General features: G+C 45.5%; 1 protein-coding gene across 1 annotated transcript in view; it reads left to right on the top strand.

Moving 5' to 3' along the window:
• PTPRJ (protein tyrosine phosphatase receptor type J) overlaps positions 1–17,851 on the top strand; it is a 143,765-nt gene that overhangs the window by 96,687 nt on the left and 29,227 nt on the right. Inside the window, exons 2-9 of the mRNA XM_037522255.2 lie at positions 3,436–3,454; positions 4,563–4,781; positions 7,151–7,417; positions 9,369–9,593; positions 10,681–10,878; positions 12,805–13,065; positions 15,345–15,602; positions 17,562–17,819. Of these exons, the coding sequence (XP_037378152.2) occupies positions 3,436–3,454; positions 4,563–4,781; positions 7,151–7,417; positions 9,369–9,593; positions 10,681–10,878; positions 12,805–13,065; positions 15,345–15,602; positions 17,562–17,819 (1,705 nt within the window). The remainder of the gene's footprint in view (positions 1–3,435; positions 3,455–4,562; positions 4,782–7,150; positions 7,418–9,368; positions 9,594–10,680; positions 10,879–12,804; positions 13,066–15,344; positions 15,603–17,561; positions 17,820–17,851) is intronic.

Raw genomic sequence — 17,851 nt, 5'->3', positions numbered from 1 at the left:
TCCTCTTAGAAGCGGAAAGAGCTGAGTATATTCCCCATCACCATGATTAACTGTTATGCTGGAAAGTTGTCCCCAACTTCCTTTTTCTGCAGTTAGTTTTGGTGCTTAGGGTCTGAATCTGGGGAGGTTGGTCCCTCCCCTCTCCCATTTCACCCCAGGCAGAACTAGGCTTTGAGCTAATTTTAGAAAGATGAGCTTTCTGTTGACTGTATTCTTTTAAAAAGCACAGTCCTCCCTCAGTATCTATGGGGGATTGGTTCCAGGACCCCAAAATCTGAGCATGCTGTCTGGGACCTTTACATAAAATGGCACAGTGTTTCCATATCACCTGTGCACATCCTCCTGTGTACTTTAAATACCTAGTACAAGTGAACCTGTGTAAACAGCGGCTACACTGTGTTTAGGGAATAATAACCAGAAGCCTGTGTATGCTCAGTATAGTTGCAAAGCATCGTTGGCCCCACTGCAAAGTACATATTTTCCACCTGTGGAGCAGAACCGTGGGTAGGGAGGGGCATCTGTCTTCAAGCCAACTATCTTGGGGGGTGTTGTTTGCAAGAGTTGTATTGTGGTGAGTTGTATTGTGGTCAGTGTGGGCTTTGGAGGCCAGGACTTGCATCCTCCACTCTCCCCCTTATGGACCTGGCCTGAGGCCCTACTCTGATGGGAGGTCATTGGCCTTGATCTTTATTCTTCTGTGAAAATGAGAGCTAATGTGAAAATGATTTCCCTAATTTTGTTGTTATTGTGTTAACTAATGTTATTTTGGTTGCAAATGATAGATCACCCAAACCACAGTAGTTAAATAATGAGGGGTGTTGCATCTCCCCAGAGGGGAGGTCTAGAGGTACAGAGCCTGGGAGTGGTTGCTTCAGCAGCAAGAGATCCAGGTGTTTCCCCTCTTTCCCTCACTTACCATCCTCAGCAGGTGCTCAGTCTCTCCTCCAGTCATAGAGTGGCTGCAGCAGCTCCAAGCATCAGGGCAGACCCCGTGATGTCTTCCAGTGCAGTTCCTTTTTATGATTGAGGAAGCTCTTCCCCACAAAACCCCTGGCCGACTTCTCTGAGGTTCTCATGTTCCGTGTCTTAGTTTGAGTCCTTTGGGCCAAGATTAGGGAAAAAGGGGTGGGGAGGGTGATGCCAGGAAAGGTGTGGAGCCAGGAAGCCAGGTGATAGCAGGGTGTGAGCAACTGGCCATTGTTGCACCACGAGCCCCAATGATACCAGGCTGCTGTCGCCAAAGGGCACATGGGCCTTTCTTTGGGGAGGGAAGAGGGGCATGGTGGATGGGGGAACTCTGCCTGAATTTGTGGAGGAAAACCTGTACTTTGCTTGCTGAATTTTCTTGTGGGGAGAAGAAAGGAGCACACTTAAAATGGTTTTTAAAATTTACTTCTATATCTTCCCTAAATCCTAGTATATTTATTGCCATTTGCTTTGCAGTGGGAGATGGTGTAGCTGGTGGTTTAGGACACAGGCTGTGGAGTCAAACCCTGACTTCCAGTCCAGGTGCTGCAGCTCTTCAGGTCACCAATGACCTGTGCTGCTTCCCTACTCTTAGGGTGCTTAGAGGATTAAATGAGCTGATACCCGCCAGACTTGGACCAGTACCTGGCAGAGTCAGGGCTCTGTGCATTTGGGGTCATGTGCACCAGGAGGACAGACCTCCTGTGGCTGGTTCACCTGCCTTCCTCTCCCTCCGCCTCAGCCCCGGTGTCCCTCAGGCCCTCTGCTTTAGCTCCCGCTCTTTAGCACAGCGCCTGGCACACGAAGGCCTCTGAAGAGCTTGGTAATGAGTGGTCAGTGCTTTGTACCTCGAATACTTATTGACAGACACGTCTTATTTCTCTTCTTTCCTGCAAAGTTCGAGGGCAGGGCCCAGCTCTTTACTGTTTTCAGGTGACAGTTGGATGGCTGGGTGACTGGACCCGAGGATACAGCACATATATAGATGCACATACAGAGATAGTGGTTTGCAAGGGGTCAGCACTCGACATCCGAAGTCACTGGGTGACCTTGTCTAAGGTTTCCAAAACCTGGCCACCGCTTCCTCCACAGAGCAAAACCAGACAGAAGGACCAGTCAGTGGGCCACCAGCACACGGGATAGGGAGCTGGCCCTTCCTTCTGTGTACCTTATGCATGATGAGAACAAATGTTGTCCTTGTCTTGTACGTTTGATAAATGCAGGTGACTGGGCCGAGAATCAGGCTCCTGGACCCAGCCGGCACGGTCCTGGCCTTGGCTCAGGACCACGGGGCGAGTCTGTACCTCTCTCTGGACCCTAGAGATTGCCTCCTAAGGCTCAGTCTCTCCGCCAGTGGCATTTATTGGATGTCTGCTGTGTGCACCATTCTGGGCGTGCGGCTCAGATGAGGTTTCTGTTCTCCCAGAGTGTACATTTTAGTTGGAGGAAACTGACACTGATGATTGAGGCAGATGTTGAGGAGGAAATGCACCAGTGATAGTATGGAAAGGGGGGGAGCACATTGTCATTGGGTTGGTGGAGAAGGATTTGCTCAAAGGGTGGCTTTTTAGCCCATGGCCTGGGAGGATCTGGGGCAGAATGTTTTTGGAGGAAGGGACGAATATGTAAAGGCTCTAAGGGGAATCAGTTTCAAGACCATTGCTACAGGCATGGGGGGTGGGTAGGGATGTCAGAGGGGCCATGTGGATTGAGGTTGAGAGTTTGAATTTTATTCAAAGTGTGATGGGAAGTTGGAGAGGAGACTCTACCCCACTAGAGTCCCCCTTGATTCTTTTCCTCTTTACAAGGACCATATTTTGAAAAAGCCTGTAAAGAAGTGTGTTTACTAAACAATAGAACATAAAAACATACAAACCCTGAATTATTTTAGGCTTTTAAATTGTGGGGAAATTATTGATCAGATTGTCTTTGGGGAACTGCTCCCCCTCCCAAAAAAAAAAAAAGATGGCAGATGAGATGCTGTCAACTAAAGTGTCTTTAAAATCCCTCTATATTCATTCTTCTCAAAGCTGCCTGCCTTATCATTTGTAAAGTTTACCGCCATCTACTGATAGAAGGAAGAAGATGAAGAAGATGAATTTTTGCACAATGAAAACCCAGACCCTGTTGTACATCTGGCATTACACCCTACCTTTGCCACTAGAAAATGGCTCTGGGGATGGGATGGTGGTGCTGAGCTGGGGAGCTGCCTCAATGTTGGGCGTATTTGTGGGGAAACACCTATGGGCCACCTATGGGCTGATCGGCCTCCTATAACCTAGTGAGCCTGTTATTGTAATTGACCCACAGCTGCACTGAGTTCCTCGGGTGTTCGCAGAACCTAGCCCCAGCTTCGTGTACTTCTTCACACCCGCCCCCGTGATGCACTTCTCAGCTGCTTTATTTCTGATTTGCATTTTCTGTGGCTGAATGAATCTGCTGACTTCCGTTTTCTCTTTTCTGTTACAGGTCCTGTGCGCAGGTGAATGTGAGTACTGCTCCCCTCTCCTCCATGTGTTGTTCACTACTGCCCCCTGATGGGCACAAGTATTAACGGCAATGTGAAAGTCAGAACAGATTCATTGGCTAAAATTCCCAGTTTTTCTTTAGAGAAGCAGTGTGAGGGTAGAAAAGCAAATGATAGAAAAGAAGTTAATTATGCATCTCTGGAAAACAAAAAAAAATACATTTCCTGAGATTTTTTCCCCCCAACCTATATTCATAGGTGATTGGAAAAAAAACTGGGTTGAAACTGTAATGTAATATGATTTATATTTACTTTATGTGCTGTTATCAGATAAGTATTTTCATGGATTGCTATATTGCTCCATGATTTTTAAAGTCGTGTGCAGGGTTCACATAATCTTTGCAAAGCCAGACATAGTCTTCTGTATATTTTGCCTCCATGTGGAGGGCTGGTGTTCTATTGCTAATTGGTGCTGGTTCATTGAAATCCTCCCTGAAGTAAAGTAAAATAAAAAATAAGGATATGATAGTAAGTTTTTAATGACACTAATATATTCGGTTGAAAGCATTGTCTATTCTGAGATTGTGCCCTTATGAAATTTTTTTTTTTTTTTGGGCCATTAATGCTTTTGTAAGAAGTGAAGATAATAGCAGTTGGTATTTTTTTAAAATGTATCTTTCGGGAAAAATATTGGTAGCTTTTGTCCTCAAAATTTGGATTTTTTTTCCTGATTGGTAAAATCCCAAAGTCTGTGAACCATAGAGATAACTAGAATATTCTTCCAGTGCCATTCAAAAAGGTCTTGCTGAAACCTTCTATAAAGGAAATCTCCATCATAATAGTAATGATGCAAAGTCTTTGCAAACAATGGGCAGAGTTCTGCAATTGCTTTTTCTTCCTCATTAATCAGTTTGGTAAATAAGCTGGAGGGTACCTTGTGCAGACTTGAATCACTCAGCAAAAGAAGAAAATGTCTATGTGTAGAGGGGATATTTTAACCCAGGTAAAGGGGAGATGAAGGAAGCATGATATGCTTTTAAATTCATCAAACTCTGTTGTCTAGCACGGAGGTGGGGTGGTGGTGGTGCCATTTTATGTTTGCATTTTCTTTTTCTTCCCTGTGTTCTAGGCAACAGCTGTGATCAGATTACATTCACATCTACAGCTCACACAATTCATTTCAGCAAGGCAACAGAAAAATTTTCGGTAACACCACTGAGCGATTCGAGTGGCGGGCACCAGTGGCCTTCCACACCAGACAGTGAAGGGGGGCATTTAATCAAGGACCTGACACCTGGGACGCGCTATCTTGTCAACTTTTCAGATGGCTGCTGTGTGGTGCAAACAAGTGAGCAAGACTTCTTTTGTGATAGATGGTTGGAGGTGGGGAGAGGGGATTAGAGAATCTTTATAACTATGGTGGGATAGAACTCATCTTATCTGAACTTCATCAGCAAAAAGCAAGGCTTCTTGTATCTCCTCCCCATTCTCAGTCCCGTTACCTGGTTTGACAGGTCTCCTGGTTACTCTGCTCTAATACTTGTCTATCTGCGCTCTGATCAGAACCAGGGTGACCTACAGCCAAGAGCTGTATTGGAGACCCAGGTTTGCTTCCAAATCTGTCTCTAGCTCTGTGACCCTGGGCGAGTCATTGGTCCTCTTCAACCTCAGTTTCTTCACCTTTATTTAAAAAATTAACTCAAACATGCATATACACACACCTACTTTAAAAACATATTTTTAGATACTTTATTTTTTGAATGATGGGAACATAAAAAACTGCATTCCCAAAACCTCCCAGCCTGTCTGTGAAGCCCAAAATTTAGTTCTTAACACATTTCTCCTTTAAAATAGTGCTGTAGGGCTTCCCCTGTGGCACAGCGGGTTGAGCACAGTGCTGTGGGGCTATCCGCAGCCTCTGCAGTGTGGGTTCGATTCCCAGCTGGCCAGGGAGATTCCCACATGGCGCGGCAGACCTTTCCTGTTGCGCACGCTGCTCCCCTCAGCAGTGTATTTTGGTTGTCTGCCTGTTCTGCTCCCCGCTCTGTCTCTGGTGAATCCTCTCACCCTCCTGTGCCTCTGGCCTGTACCCCAGCTCTTGTATAAAAATAAATAAATCTTTAAAAAAAAAAAACAGTGCTGTGTAGCCTTCCTCATGAGGTTGTGAATCATAAATGATGCAGAGCGCCTGGTGGGATCCTGGCATGTGACCAGTCCCCCACACGGGCAGCTGATGTTCTCGGTGCCTTCACTGACACAGTAGTGGTTGTGTTTTTATCCTCATTACCATCATCATCATTGATTGTAAATGCTACTTGGATGTATGAGGAAGCTCAGGCCTAGAGAGACTTTCTGCATGAAGTTGGTTGAACTGTGGTCACAAGATTCCTCCCTGCCTGCTCCTTCTTCCTTTCTGTTGTTTCCATCCCTACCTGTCTTCATTGATTGGGGAAGTGTTTGCATCTCCCAGGTGCCGGGTAAAACACATCTCTGTGCTGGCACTGGAAGGTCATGCACATGCCCAGCGGCACCATCTTCTCTCTTCTGGGGTCCATCCCAAGGTCCTTGAGAGCAAGGGGCCTCTTTACCCAGCAGACACTGCTATTTCTAGTTATTACTACTCGATCATGGGCGTAATTGAGATGCCTCCATGTTGAGTTTTAACTCTTGTTTAGAATTGTAATGGCTTCTGTTGTTTTAAGATCCCAAACTCTACAGTTGGACAGATGATGAAAGTGAGGTTCAGAGAGGTGCAGTGACTTTGAGTAAAATCACATGCTCTCAATCAGCAGGATTGAATATTCCAGAATTTTGTAATATTCACCGCCAGTGACTTTGCTTACCAGGCCATGGAAACTTAAAAACAATCCCTTCCTTTGATAACACTGTTTTCTAGCTGTCAACAGAGAAACTTGAGACTGAGAGGTTTTAAGGGTGTGGCTCCAAGTCCAAAAGCTGTGGGGCAGGTCCTTGGTGCAGCTAGGGTTGTAAGCCTCATTTTTTTCTCTGTGCTGTACTGTCCTGTGCCATCTTTATGCCATAAAACCTTGGTTCCTCCTCCTGATGGCAGGGTTTGGTCATCGGTCATCACGTGCCTCTCCACGTGTGTCTCAGACTCAGAAGATAGACTTTCTCGGGCCTCCCCGGTGGCGCAGCGGTTGAGCGCTGGGTTGTGAAGCTGCCCGCAGCCTCTGCAGCGCCGGTTCGATCCCCGGCCACCGGGCGAGGGTCCCACATGGCGCGCAGACCTCTGCTGCCGCCCGCTGCTCCCCTCAGCAGTGTATTTTGTCAGTCTGCCTGTTCTGCTCTCCGCTCTGGCTCTGGTGAATTCTCTCACCCTCCCACGCTTCTGACTGTACCCAGTGCTTGTATAAATAAATAAATAAATCTTTTTAAAAAAAAAAAAAAAGACTCACTCTGTAGCTTAGTTCTCTTTGGATCAGTTTCCCCACAGATGTAACCCCACCTTCAAGTCATAGCCAACAGGACGACCTCTAGCATTTTGGTCTTTGTTTTAAAATCTTGTTTCACCAGCGCACATATGTATAGGTGTCTACGTGCGGTTTTTTGAGGGGGCGGGCAGAGGGATAAACAAAAAGAAATGCAATGCTACGATTGCAAATTCGCTTCTGGAAGGTAGTCATATGGAACAGTTCTTATTCTTACATTTCTTTTTAAAATTTGTTTCTTTCCTTTTTCGGGGAAATATTACAATAGAGCCCAGCCCGGTTTTTGGCCTTAAAGCTGTTTCCATTGGTCCAACTGTTGCGACTCTTACCTGGGAAAACAATGACACAGATGCTTCTCAGTACATGTATCGAGTCAGGAAAAAGCATGGGACGGAAGAGCATGAGATTCTCCTTACAAATCAAACACAAGCTAACATCAAAGGCTTGAGACCGGGAACTCCGTACACATTCTCCATTACCCCAGAAATGGACCGTGGCATTCTGGGAAACTCCATGTACATAAATGTCACCACAGGTAAGATAATCAGCTCCCAGAAATGATCTTGGATAATCATCCATTTTCATCTAGTACCCCGCAGCCTGGGCCCTTCCAGTTGCATGTTGCACAGATTGGATTGCATGGTCTGTGGGAGAGTTGTCGAGGTTCTGTGTTGTTTCAAGCCCACGAGTGGGGATAACTGGAACAGTCAATATTAAGGTCTCTTGTGCTCGGAGAGGTTTCAACAACTTCTAGCTGCCCGGTTTAGAGGATCTAATGTCTTTATTGGTTAATACTTTCCATGAAGACTTGGGAGCAGAGACACTCAATTAGGAATGTGTCTTGGTGGTGTCAGTAATTACCAGGCTTCTTGTAAGCTCCCGTGAAAGCTGATGCTGTTTGTATTCCCAGGAGTTACTGGTGGGCACAAAATATGGTAGACGTTACAGAAGAGGGTGTTTCAAAAGAAATTAGAACTTAGTGACATTCAATGATGCTTAGATTTTCATTTGGCTAAAATGTCAGCATCCTGAGCCACCTGTTAGAGCTGCAAATTTAGCTTTTTTTTTTTTAACCCCAAATTGAAAAGACCAGGAAGCCTGATATCATGGAGCCCATGGCTGGAAGTTAGTCCCGCACTGTGCCTTGTGTTTGTGAAGCTGGTAACCCTCCACCCCCAGGGTGGCCAGTTGTTTTTTTATTTTAGTGAGGAAGCTATTTCCTTAAACCAAATCTGCCCAAAAGCCCAATAAGTAAAATGAGAGAGGAGCTATAGGGGTGGGTGTCATCCGGGTCTTTGGAAATTCCTGGGGCTCCTCAAGGCAGTTTTAGAGAAAGTTACCCCATAAGAAAGTTTTCTGTTATATCATGAGAGAGGAAGGAGAGGAGGGGCAGAGAGACGGTAGGAGAGGATTGAGGAGAAAGAACACGGGAGTGAGAATTGGTGGCAGGGAATGCTCAGCCTCGGGGTCCTTACTGCCTCTCAGAGCCCCAGAGCTAATGAGCAGGCCTGTGCGCATTGGCTGCTGTTTCTTGCGCATGTACTAAAGGCTCAGCTGTGCTAACTCCCATCATTCTGTCCTCACGGTGACCCTGAGGGCTACACTGGAAGAGACCATCATGGTGAGAAGCTCAGTTTCTTTCTGCCCGACCCCTGTGGTACAGAGATGGTAATAACCATCACCCAGTGCATTGAGCTGCCTAGTTTGTGGGTGTTACCTTTTTAGATAGATAGAGAGAGATGGATACATGTGTGACCCAGCTTAGAATCCTTTGCAGCACAGGTATTTGACATGAACAATCTGGAGTGGGTCCACTGCAGCACTGCAAGGTGGCTTATGCTCACCTGGTCAGTGTCTTCCGGTGCTGCTGCTGCAGACCGCAGGCAGGGTTGGCTTTGTGTGCTTGACACCGGAGCCCTGGCTTCCAGTCTCCCCAGGGCTGCCAGAGCATGTGTTCTTGAGGAAACCGTCCTGCCTCTCTTCATTTAGCAATGAAGGGAGCCAGTGAAGCCAGTGAGGTGATGGAAGGGACGATGGGGTTGGCAGGGAGTGGCAAAGTCCTCCTGGGTTGGAATAGAGGGAGGAGCGCCTTCTCCCTGGTTGCAAAGTCTCGGTACTGTGGAATGATATTTGTGTTCGTGAGACTGGAGGCCTAGCAACTTATCGGATGCTTAGTTCCTGGTATCTAAACCAAATATGATTAAATGCTGCTGCTTCAAAGCAAATAAAGGAGCATGCCAGATCACTGTGGGAGTCACCTGTCTTGGAGAATAGCAAGGATCTAAAATTTTTGACTTTTCTCTCTATTACAATATATACTTTCTATTTTTCCTGCTGTGAAATGATGAAGTAAATATACTGGGCTCTGATAGAAAGGGAGTATTTTTAGCGGGTCCCCTTGAAATACCAGTGACCCTCGTCATTCTTAGGGCAGGTGATTTCAAAGATCTTGCTCCATCAAGACCCATTGTGTGTTTTAAAAATAGAGCTGAATCCAGTTTCTGATCTTCGGGCTGCCTTCGTGGGTGTGACTCAAGCTGTTCTTACCTGGAGGAACAACAACGGCACTGCCACCTGCTGGATGCTTCTAGAAGACACAAAGCACTTACCTGTCAATATTTCAGAGCTGAAACCTGGGGTACAGTACAATGTCATCCTGAACTTTTCAGAATCAAATGGGACACAGACACCACCCGTGGTGCAGCGCTTAGGTGAGTCACACTGTGTGCTGTTTGTCTGCCTGGCTGATTGTGACTTTCAGCCACTTAATCGTCAAAACACACATCATTCTTATATTGTATAGCATTTTAGAATTTATAGGGGCCCCTCCATGTATTAGTTTGACCCCACACCAGTGAGAGAAGGAGGGTAGAGGAGGCTTGTTCTTTTACAGCACGTTGAGGCTCAGAGTAGCAATGAGACTCCCGAAGTCTGGCAGCCCCTTCAGATGAACAAATACCAGATGTGCAAACCCCGCCGGCCCGCTGGTGGGACTTACCACATCCAATGAGAGCAGGGATGCTTGCAGGCAAATCTAGCTGCACTGACAATGGAGTCATCCTTTGCAAATTTCATAGCATTTTCAGGGGTGACCCTGTTCCTTGTCAAGAACACACATTTAACCCCCATTTTACACATAAGGAAACTGCACAGAGGGCTTTAAGATTCTTGATGGCAAGGGACAGAGACCAGACTTTACGTACTCAGACTAAACGAGCACTTATTGGCTTGCGAGTATTTCCCCACTGTGGGCAGCACAACCCTGAAAAAAGGGATGCGGTCACTCTCCCATCTTCTTCCCTCCTCTTTCTTTTAATCAACTTCGTTCTCAAAGTAGCTCCTTACACACAGCTCGAGCAGATGGACCTGCTGGTAGGCCCCTGGTCAGTGGGAGTGAGGGGAAACGTCCTCGAGTGGGCTCTGATGTGCTGTCTTGGTATCCTGTGACTGTCCCTGGAAAACCACTTCTGTAGTTGGAGGAGAAAAGATGATTTCCTGGGGAAAAAGAAAAGGCTGGGGGGTGGGGGTGAACCACAAAGAGCTGAGTCTGAAAGAGCAGCACACCTATGCGATGCCACCTGGATAGAAGGACAAGAGGAAATAGCTTCCTGCCATCCAGGCCTTGTCAGGAGTCTGTGTCCCTGTCTGGGGGAGGAAGAGAACAGATATTTATGGAGCCCTGACTCTCATTTATGGAGTCTGCTGTGTCATCCTCTGGGGGTGGGGGAAGAGGCGCTCAAAGACCACAGCCCCGAGCTCTGGCACCATCAGTGTCTGTGTCTTTTGTGTTTGAAACAGATGTCAACCATGGAGAGAACTCCACGGCCCCTGGGTTCGACCTCGCACCTGCACACCCAGCTTCCTACCCACTTCTGACCCAGCACACAGAAGTCACGCTGATGGGGTTGGAGGCCGACACAGCATACAACGTCTCTCTGCATTCTCAAACAGTGGATGGCATGGAAGGGCTGCCCCTGACCCTCAGCTTCCAGACAAGTAGGTTGGATTTTGTCAGATAACTCCAGCCAGAGTTTGTTATAACATCATCTTTTGTCTCCCATCATTCCGGGGCTGAGGTCTCTTGCATCACAAGTAGTTTTCTTCCCAGAGGGAGTTTTCTGGTTGGGATGCTGGGCAGAGTAGATCAGCAGGTTTCTTAATGCTGGGACCTAGATGCTGCTTTCACTGAGCTCGAGAAGCTACAATGAGTCGATGCCAGGTGCTACCTCCTGTCTTTCCTACTCTGCATCACAGTCAGTGAGACAAATGTGTGGATTTTTAAAAAAGATTTATTTATTTATGCATACAAGAACTGGGCATAGGCCAGAGGAGGTGCGGGGGGTGAGAGAATTCACCAGAGACAGAGTGGGGAGCAGAACAGGCGGATCCACTGAAATACACTGCTGAGGGGGGCAGAGGGCGAGAACAGGAGAGGTCTGCTGCACCATGTGGGATGCTCCCTGGCTGATCGGGGATCAAACTCATGTTGCAGAGGCCGCGGATTGCTTCATAGTGTGGTGCTTAACCCCTTGAGCCACCAGTGAGGCCCAAATGGGTGGATTATTGCTTTGTTTTTTTTAAAAGCTTTTTAGAAGCCAGAGTTTATTTCTATTTAAAACACTGCCCATAGGAGTTTAAAAAGATCCAAAGGCCCCCATGACATCTGGGCTTAATATAAAATTATAATTGGGGAGCCTCCATGGTGGCACAAGGGGTTAAGCAACAGCTCTGTGAGTCTGTCCTCAGCCACTGCAGCACAGCACAAGTTCGATCCCGGGCTGGCCAGGGAGCTAGCCCACACAGCAAGGCAGACCTCTCCTGTCACCTGCTGCTCCTCTCAGCAGTGTATTTCAATTAATCTGCCTGTTCTGTTCCCCACTCTGTCTCTGATAAATCGTCTCACCCCCCGCACATCTGGCCCCAGTTCTCGTATGCATAAATAAATAAATCTTTAAAAAAACTATAATTGGGTGTTGCTATTGGTGCACCATTTCACGGTCTGGAGAGTGGTTATCTCAAAACCTCTTCAGTGTTTCCAAGGTTTGCTGGTTCTTCTAGGCTGAAACAACAGTGAGTATTCTGAGCATTGACATGCTCCATACAGGGTGGACACACAAGAACAGCAAAAACAATTGCAGAAACGGCCATTATTTTTGCAACAGAAAAAGGTATTTGATCAGATAAGAAACCAATCCAGCAAGTTCCAGAGGCAAAATGAGTAATCCGATATTTTTAAAAAACCACAGATACATTTATGAAAATTGTATGCAAACAGTTCCTGCCATAGTCTTGGCAACTGGTTTCCCTTTGGTCATAAGCTTGAAAAGCTGAAATCATGTGGGGTCAGAGGGCCAGGTATTGGGGAGAGATAGGCGGCTTCCATACCCCCTCCGGGGACGCCACACTCCCCACATCTCCATGTGTCCATCAACCAAGTGGGAACCTCCTAAAATATTATGAGTAGATATTCATTTCATCAGTGTTGAGATAAGAAAATAAGTTTCCGTTTTGACCTGACCTTTCTATTGAAGTCTGTGATTTTTGCTGATTATGCAGAGTGTAGTGTTTGTTCTTGGGTGGAGATCCACTTGAGAACTTTTCTCAGTCACTCCAGCACCTGGGACATGTGCAGGGTTCATGTTAGTGCTTGAGGAGTCATCGTCTCTGAGAATCAGCTCAACAGGAGAAGAGAGTCACTCTGTAGTTGCAATTGACCAGTTTGTTCCTTCACTGAAGGTGATGCCTGACTTTTGCTGAGCCCCCTTGTGTGTGTGTGTGGTTGTGGGTAAATACCATAGGATAGCAAGGAACAGTCCTGAAGTGTGTTTATTTGACCGGATGATATACTATGATCACAGCATCACCCCCCAACTCCCTATCTCAGCCATCTGGTTATTTTTAATGCATCTTGTGTCTTTACAGAGTCTAGTCGGGTCTTTGACATCACAATTGTGAACATCAGTGCCACAAGCCTGACCCTGACCTGGAAAATCAACGATAATGCCTCGTCCTATAGCTACAAGATACAGGTTGTTGGGGAGACTTATGTTCTCAATTTCACCACCAATGTGACTCAGGCTGTCATTGCTCCACTCGAGTCCAGCACCTTCTACAACATCACAGTGTGTCCTTTCTTGGGACATGGGTCTGCGGGCACGCCAGGCTTTCTCCAAGTGTACACCCGTGAGTTCTTGCCCTGCTTTGCCATTCTTGCTTGCCTGTCATATGCCAGGCCCAGGCGCAGGACAGGGCTCTGTTTCTTCCTCAAGGAAGCACAGCTTGGTGTGTGTTGAAACTCCAGCCTCTGCTTCTAGTGTGGTTGAGACCTTGAGCCCCTTGATATCCAGGGAGAGAAAGAACCTGTGTATCCATTGCCTTTGTTCTTTGGGTGCTAAGTTGTGATGAAGCAGGGCTGGCTATGTCTCTGTCTTTGTTTGCTTAACTACCCCCTAAAGAGAAGATGATAGGCAGCAAATAAAAAGCTTTCTGTTCCAATAATTCAAAATGAAACAGTGAGAGGTGTGCCGGCAGCTTAGTAGTGTGGTGGTTTTGATGTGTGTTCTGAGAACTTTCTGTGTATTGCAGTGACCTGTGGGGTTAGCACTAGGATCCTTATTTTATAAACAAAGGGATGACAGCTTACTCTCAAGGCCACAGAGTTCGCATCTGGCAGAGCAGGAAACGGAACCCAGGGGTCCCTGGTTGAGTACCCAGGGCTCGTCCGGAGAGTGTGCTTCCCAGGAAGCACACAGACACCTTCGGCATTCTTATACATGTCTTCTGACTCTTCGGGGCAAATGCCTTAAATTTCTTCACCTTTTACTATTTAACTGTTTCTTACTTAGGATTGGAATTTGCTGTGAATAACAAAAAGCCCTCAAGTATACATGGCTTAAACAAGATGGGAGTGGGGCCTCCCCCGTGGCACAGTGGGTTGAGCACAGTGCTGTGAAGCTGTCCGCAGCCTCTGCAGCACAGGTTTGATTCCTTGCCGGCCAGGGAGATTCCCCTATGGCATGTCAGACCTTTCCTATCTCGCCCGCTGCTCCCCTCAGCAGTGTATTTTGGTTGTCTGCCTGTTCTGCTCCCCTCTCTGTCTCTGGTGAATCCTCTCACCCTCCTGCACCTCTGGCCTGTACCCCAGCTCTTGTATGAAAAAAAAAAAAAAGAATAAATCTTAAAAAAACAACAACAAAAGAAAACAAGATGGGAGTTTATTTCTCTCTCATAAATGAAGCCCAGGCTAGGTAGAGTGTTAGCCTGGACTCCATTTCAAGAAACAGAAACAAAATCTATTTAAATATTTAATCTGGGGAATGGAGAACTTACAGAATCATTGGAAGGGCTGGCGTATTCATTTGCTAGAGCTACCGTAACATGTACCACATATAGACTGGGAGGTGTAGCCAACAGAAGTTTATTCTCATAGTTCTGGAGCTGAGAAGTCTGAGATCGGGTGTCAGCAGGCTTGTCTTCTGAGTTTTCTCCCTGTGGCTTATAGAGGGCCACCATCACCCTGTGTCTTCACATGGTTGCTCTGTGCTGGTCTGTGTGCTAATGTCCCCCTCTTGTGTGGATACCAGGTATAGTGGGTTGAGGGGCTTCCTTCAATGACCTCATTTTACTTTAATTGTCTATTAAAAGACCCTATCTCCAAATAGTCTCATTCTGAGGTACTGAGGATTAGGACTTTAACATATGAATTTTGAGGGCATTCAACCCATAATATTTTGGGTGCAGGCTTCAGGCTGGAACCCAGAAATGCCTGGTCATTCCAGGAGGAGGACTAAAGACCTCCCTACTGAGACTGTCACCAGCTTTGTCACCAACAGTACCCCCAACTGTACTTGTTGGCTCCAAGAATATGTGCTCTGGGCTGCCATTTTGGCATCGGGAAGCTGCAGTCACCACCACATTGTTGGTTTTAGAGCTAAGCAGCACATCACAGCACATTCCAGCTACCAGAAAGAGGAAGGGGTACTCTACTTTTTGAGGCTACTTCTTGGAAGCCATACTGTGTTTCTGCTAATATCCCATTGGCCCGGAGATAGTCACAAGGCTAGTCTAACTGCAAGGAAGCTGGGAAATATAGTCCTTATTCCCAGTAGTCATTCATACTGCTAGAAGTCTAAGGAAATTGGAGGTAACTGATTTTGGGGGTCAACAGCAGCTTCTGCTGCACCTCCCTAAACAGAGGAGGTTCATGCCTCCACGTTTCCTGTGAATGTTTTAGTATGACTTAAGTGCGCTGTTTCTGTATTCTCTGACCAAGTGTTCTCACTGGTCAGAAGCACTAGTTTCTGAGGGACTAGTGTTGTTGGTGATAATACAAAGAAGAGGAGAAGAGAGATAAGTACCCCAAGTGTGCATTTAATCTTGGTGTAAATATCTTGTTATGTGCAGTTACCCTTGTCCTCTGGAGAAATAGATTCTTAATCTAATCCTTTACTTCCTTCCCACAGCCCCCCGTCCAGTTTCCAACGCCCATGTGACAAATGTTAGCACCAGGGAAATTGGCTTAGCTTGGGACAGCAATGATGCAAATTTCTTTAAGATAAAGATTACAAAGACTGGAACTGGAGAATTTGAAATGAAAAACACCACTAACCGAAGTATTGTCATTGGTGACTTGTATCCTGGAACCAATTATTGCTTTGAAATAGTTCCACAAGGACCAAATGGGACTGAAGGGGAGTCCCAAACAGTTTGCGGTAGAACTGGTAAGCAGAGTCTGTTCTGTGATACAGCCGTGTTTCTCAAGGAAAATCAATATAATTTATAAATGTCAGGTTTTCCAAATATTGCTTTTAATTATTTAAGAAAAACCTTTAAAAAATTTGATAATACTACATATGAAATACAGACAAGTGAAAAGAAAAAAAAAATCACATGTAAGCCATCAAACAGATAATCACTGAACTTTTGGTGTATGTAGTTAACAATTTTAAGGTCTATATAGTTGTGCGTGCATTCTTTTATAAGCATTGATGTCATCCTGAACTTGGGGTTTTATAATCTGCTTTTTTCCCCCTGCTAACAAGCTTATTATGAATATTCTCTGTCAATATAAATATTTCTACAGGATCATTTTAATACTTTCCTGTCTAAATCAGGGTTCAGCAGATAATAATGACCCAAGGGCCAAATCTGGCCCAATGCCTGTATTTTTATAAATAAACTTTTATTTATTGGAGCACAGCCATGCTCATTTGTTTATATGCAGTCTATGGCTTCTGTGTGGTTCAAATGAATAGTTACAATAGAATATATGTCCTACAAAGTATAACATTTATTCTGTGACCCAAAAAGGGCTAGAATCAAAGCCTAGATTAGTGGTTCTTAAAGTGTAGCCCAGGAATATCTGTTAGTCTCCCAGATCCCCAGATTCCTTTAGGGGGCTCTGTTTCATGATGTCTTCACTTCTCATTTCCATGTGATGAGTGCACAATAGAATTTTTCTAGATGCTACAAGGTGTGGATGGCATTGTCACCTGACTAATGGAATGTGTGCTGGCATATTAGTATGCTTTAAAAATACCAGTTTTCATTTCTAATACAGTAAATATAAATATTACCTACACAAACAAAAATTTTCTAAGAATCTTAATAATTTTTAAGATCTTATAGGAGTCCTGGGCCTCCCTGGTGGCGCAAGGGGATAAGCACAGCACTATGAAGCTACCCGCAACTTCTGTAGCACAAGTTTGACCCCCAGCGGCCAGGGAGCTGACCCACATGGCGCGGCAGACCTCTCCTGTCTCGCCCGCTGCTCCCCTCAGCAGTGTATTTCAGTCAGTCTGCCTGTTCTGTTCCCCACTCTGTCTCTGGTGAATCCTCTTACCCCAGCACCTCTGGCATGTACCTCAGCTCTTGTATGCATACATAAATAAATCTTTAAAAAAAGATCTTATAGGAGTCCTGAGATCAAAAACTTTAAGAACCACTTGTTTAGATGTTTCATGAATTATTTATTTCTCTGTTGTAGGCCAGGTAGATTATTCACAGTCTTTTATAAACAACATTGTAATGTAATCATTTTGTTCGTTCCATAGTGCTAATTAATACTGATAAATTAGCAATTGGATTTTCATTTCTGTTAAAGATTTGAAGTAAAGGTTTTTGGAAAACTTGGAAAACAGTATTCCTTGAGCTTTGATTTCAAAAGAGTTGAAATTTTTTATATGGAGGGAAAGAATAAAGACAGACAGCTGAGCCACATGAAATCACTTGGGCTTTGGAGATTCTCGTGTAGGTTTCTTCGCCTCTGTTGGTTGGGTAAAACATGGATAATTACTTGGAAATTTGGCAGAGAACTGCTAAAATGCAATAAACGTATACATGCTGAAAAGTGTACACTCAGTGCCATAGCTTGATGGGTTTTCACAAACTGAACCCTTCTAACATGATTTCTACCAGAAAGGGGCATTTTTATGACAGAAGCCAAAGAACTGAGAACCAGTCGGCTGAACTGGCAAATGCACCCATGTTCTAGAAGAGCCAAAAACCCTTGAAAGAACTGAGTGTGTATTTTCCCCTCAGTTTTGGAGATTGCCTTTTGTGAATTTGTTTGAGAGTTTGAGGGCAAAAGAGCAAGTTCTCTTGAGAGACACTTGGAAACAAAACTGGATGTTATGATGGTCATTAACAGAGCCCTTTCTTCTTTCCTTTTCTCTGACCAGACTTCAGTGCGGTGTTCAACATCTCCGTGGTCAATGTCATGTCCACAGAGATGCATCTGGAATGGCAGAATACAGATAGGGCTCCTGGGTACAGCTACCATCTCGTTATTGTGTCTCAGAACTCCTCTCTCGAGAAGAACAGCACTCACACAGCCATCACCCTCAGCAGCCTGGTCCCAGGCATCTTATATAGCATCACAATCTCCCCAGAATTGGACAAAATCCAGGGGAACTCCAGCTCCATTGAACAATACACACGTAAGTGTCTCAGTGCCTCCTAAGGGAGTGTC

This window comes from Talpa occidentalis, unplaced genomic scaffold (genome assembly GCF_014898055.3).
Source record: "Talpa occidentalis isolate TD23 unplaced genomic scaffold, MPIMG_talOcc4v2.1 talOcc4.3, whole genome shotgun sequence".
Classification (NCBI taxonomy): domain Eukaryota; kingdom Metazoa; phylum Chordata; class Mammalia; order Eulipotyphla; family Talpidae; genus Talpa; species Talpa occidentalis.
Note: the sequence above shows the minus strand (reverse complement) of the source record. Positions and strands in the feature narration are given on the sequence as shown.